Consider the following 2,636-nt stretch of genomic DNA (forward strand, 5'->3'; position numbering starts at 1 on the left):
AGAATGTATGTTTGCAGAATGCCATTTGGAGTCAGTTTATCAAGAGTAAATGAGCTAAAATGTCATCTCAGAATCCGAAGGCAACATGACCAATGAGAAAACTTGCATTTTTTCTGACAGAACACATTCTTTTCTTCATTTTCTCTCTCTGTAAAATTAGCTAGTTTTATTTCACAAAGTTATTTTCAGGGTTTACTCACATAAAGTAAGGGGTATCTGATGATATACATAAACTGGCCTTAAGATGTTACTGGTTTAAGCTAATTCTGGTCACTAAAAATCTGTTGGGAACTTTTGTAGGCTGTCCCAAGTCAAGCTTGAGACTCAGCTGTGCTTGTCCTTGTACATGTGTGTGGGAAAAACATGATCCCCTGTGAGCAGAATGAAAACCCCAAATGCAAGCAGACACTGATTTCTAAATCAGACTTCACTGGACTTACCTTGCATTTTCCAGAGATTTTGGCCAGCTGGCTGTTGAACTCTTGGATCAGTCCTATAAACATGATGAGCAGATTGCCATGAAACTTCTGACATACGAGCTGAAAAACTGGAGTAATTCTACTTGCCTGAAATTGGCTGTGGCAGCTAAACACAGGGACTTCATTGCTCACACATGCAGCCAGATGCTTCTAACAGATATGTGGATGGGTCGACTACGCATGCGGAAAAACCCAGGCCTTAAGGTATTTCTGTTCTGCAGCTGTTTTCAAGGGTATGGTTTATTGCATATAATACTCCATTATATGTAGAGTATGCATAGAACAAATTGGCTTACTAATTACAGAAGTTTAAAGAACTTGCTTGTTTTAAAGCTAATTTTTTTTTTGTTTCCAAATTCGGGATATCTAAGGAACATTACTGTATGACACAGGAAAATACAAATCTATAAAAGGCTTCTCATAGTTGGAATTTGGAAGTGAAGTTGTGGCTTTCAATGAATGATGACATCTGTTCATTGAAAGCATACACCTTTGATTAAAAATCAGTTGAATACAAGCTATTAGGGGCCCACACAATGGGAATAGAGAGAATATGAACCAGACATGGACACATGCTTCTTACATTCCTTGTAAGCAATTTTTAACTATTAAAACTAATTTTAGTGAGGGACTAAAGTACTATAAACTCCAGTAACAAACCAGAAGCCCTCTTCAAACCACCACTTTGTCCATTCCATGGACTTTCTCTGCATACCTTTAATTTTACAGGAGAATTTCTTAATTGCAGTGTATTTGTGGAGATGGAAAGCCTTCCACAGTGCCATCTTTCATACAAGACCTTAGTGCCAGTGCTTCATAGGTATTACTTACTAATTTTTGTAGGTTTGACGATAGCAGAATATCTTGAATGCTATACAAAAGAAAATGTTGTTTATGGGATTTGCCTTAAGATAGCTATTAACATAACCAAATATTGTCACCTGTATTGAATTCTTTCTTGTTGTATAGGTTATAATGGGGATTCTCTTCCCTCCCACCATCCTTTTCCTTGAGTTTCGGAGTTATGATGATTATTCTTACCAGACATCAAAAGAAAATGATGAAAGCAGAGAAAAGGAGGAGGAAAATGTGGTCAGTAATGGAAGTTATTAAGAAGTTCTACTATCTCAGGAATGCTCAGTTTACTTACTTCTCTGATAATGCTATAGGTCACCCTGGTTAAAATCTCAATGGTCTTTGTAGGATGAAAATCTGAAGTTTTGGGAGGGTTTTGGCTGGATTCTCAGGATGTCTCAATTACCTGTGTAGCTGCTTAGATTTTGTATTTTTACATTTTTCAGAAGAGGAAACTGTTACTCAGAGGAAGCATTGTGCATTTCACAGTTCACTGGGGCTGTAGTTGAGGAAAAATTACTATTTTTACTATTATATTGATGAAAACTGACTACTTTGGTCTTCCAGGATGCAAATGTGGATACAGGCTCCCGGAAAGGAGATGAAGAGAATGGAAAGAAAAAACAAAAGAGCCTTCCAATTGGAACAAAGATTTATGAATTCTATAATGCACCTATTGTCAAATTTTGGTTCTACACAGTAAGTCGTGATGATTAAACTGATAACTTTTTTTTTTTCCACACCTGTGAAACTTAAGGGATTTCAGTGTAAAAATAATAACCAAGTAATAAGTAAGTAAATAGTACTGACTTTCATGGAATCTGATGAGTAAAGCATTACCTTTATTCAGAGATGTCCTGGGTTCAGCAGTAGCAGTCGTGTTTTTCCTTTGTGTTAACTGGTGCAGTGCTGTGTTTTGACTTCTAGCTTGAGAACAGTGTTGGTGAAGCCGATGTTTTCGGTTGTTGCTAAGTGATGTTTACCCTGACCAAGGACTCTGTGAGGCTCGTGCTCTGCCAGGGAGGAGGGGAAGCTGTGAGGAAGCAGAGACGGGGCGCCTGACCCGGGCTAGCCAGGGAGGTATTCCATACCACAGCACGTCATGCCCGGGGTGGGGGGGTAACTGGGAGTTACCCGGAAGGACAGGGGCTTCGGGGTGGAACTCGCTTTCTTGGCCGGTGGTATCGTATTCTCTTCCCTTGTTATTTTCCCTTATCATTGTTTTAGCTGATAGTAGCGGTGGTGATTTGTTGCTGGACTGTTCTTGTCTCAACCCGTAGGAGTTGCACTCTCTCAATCCTC

The 2,636-nt window shown here is 39.2% G+C and overlaps 1 protein-coding gene across 1 annotated transcript; it reads left to right on the top strand.

The window, feature by feature from the left end:
• Nucleotides 1–272: 272 nt before the first annotated feature.
• Nucleotides 273–2,138, top strand: LOC130595779 (transient receptor potential cation channel subfamily M member 1-like). The gene is made up of 3 exons (XM_057402789.1): nt 273–683; nt 1,449–1,571; nt 1,902–2,138. The coding sequence occupies exons 1-3, from the start codon at nt 519–521 to the stop codon at nt 2,049–2,051; spliced, it is 438 nt and encodes a 145-aa protein (XP_057258772.1). The 5' UTR covers nt 273–518; the 3' UTR covers nt 2,052–2,138.
• Nucleotides 2,139–2,636: the final 498 nt, after the last annotated feature.

This window comes from Pezoporus wallicus, unplaced genomic scaffold, assembly GCF_028554395.1.
Source record: "Pezoporus wallicus isolate ANWC-B61680 ecotype Strahan unplaced genomic scaffold, APGP_CSIRO_Pwel_v1 contig_6373, whole genome shotgun sequence".
Classification (NCBI taxonomy): domain Eukaryota; kingdom Metazoa; phylum Chordata; class Aves; order Psittaciformes; family Psittacidae; genus Pezoporus; species Pezoporus wallicus.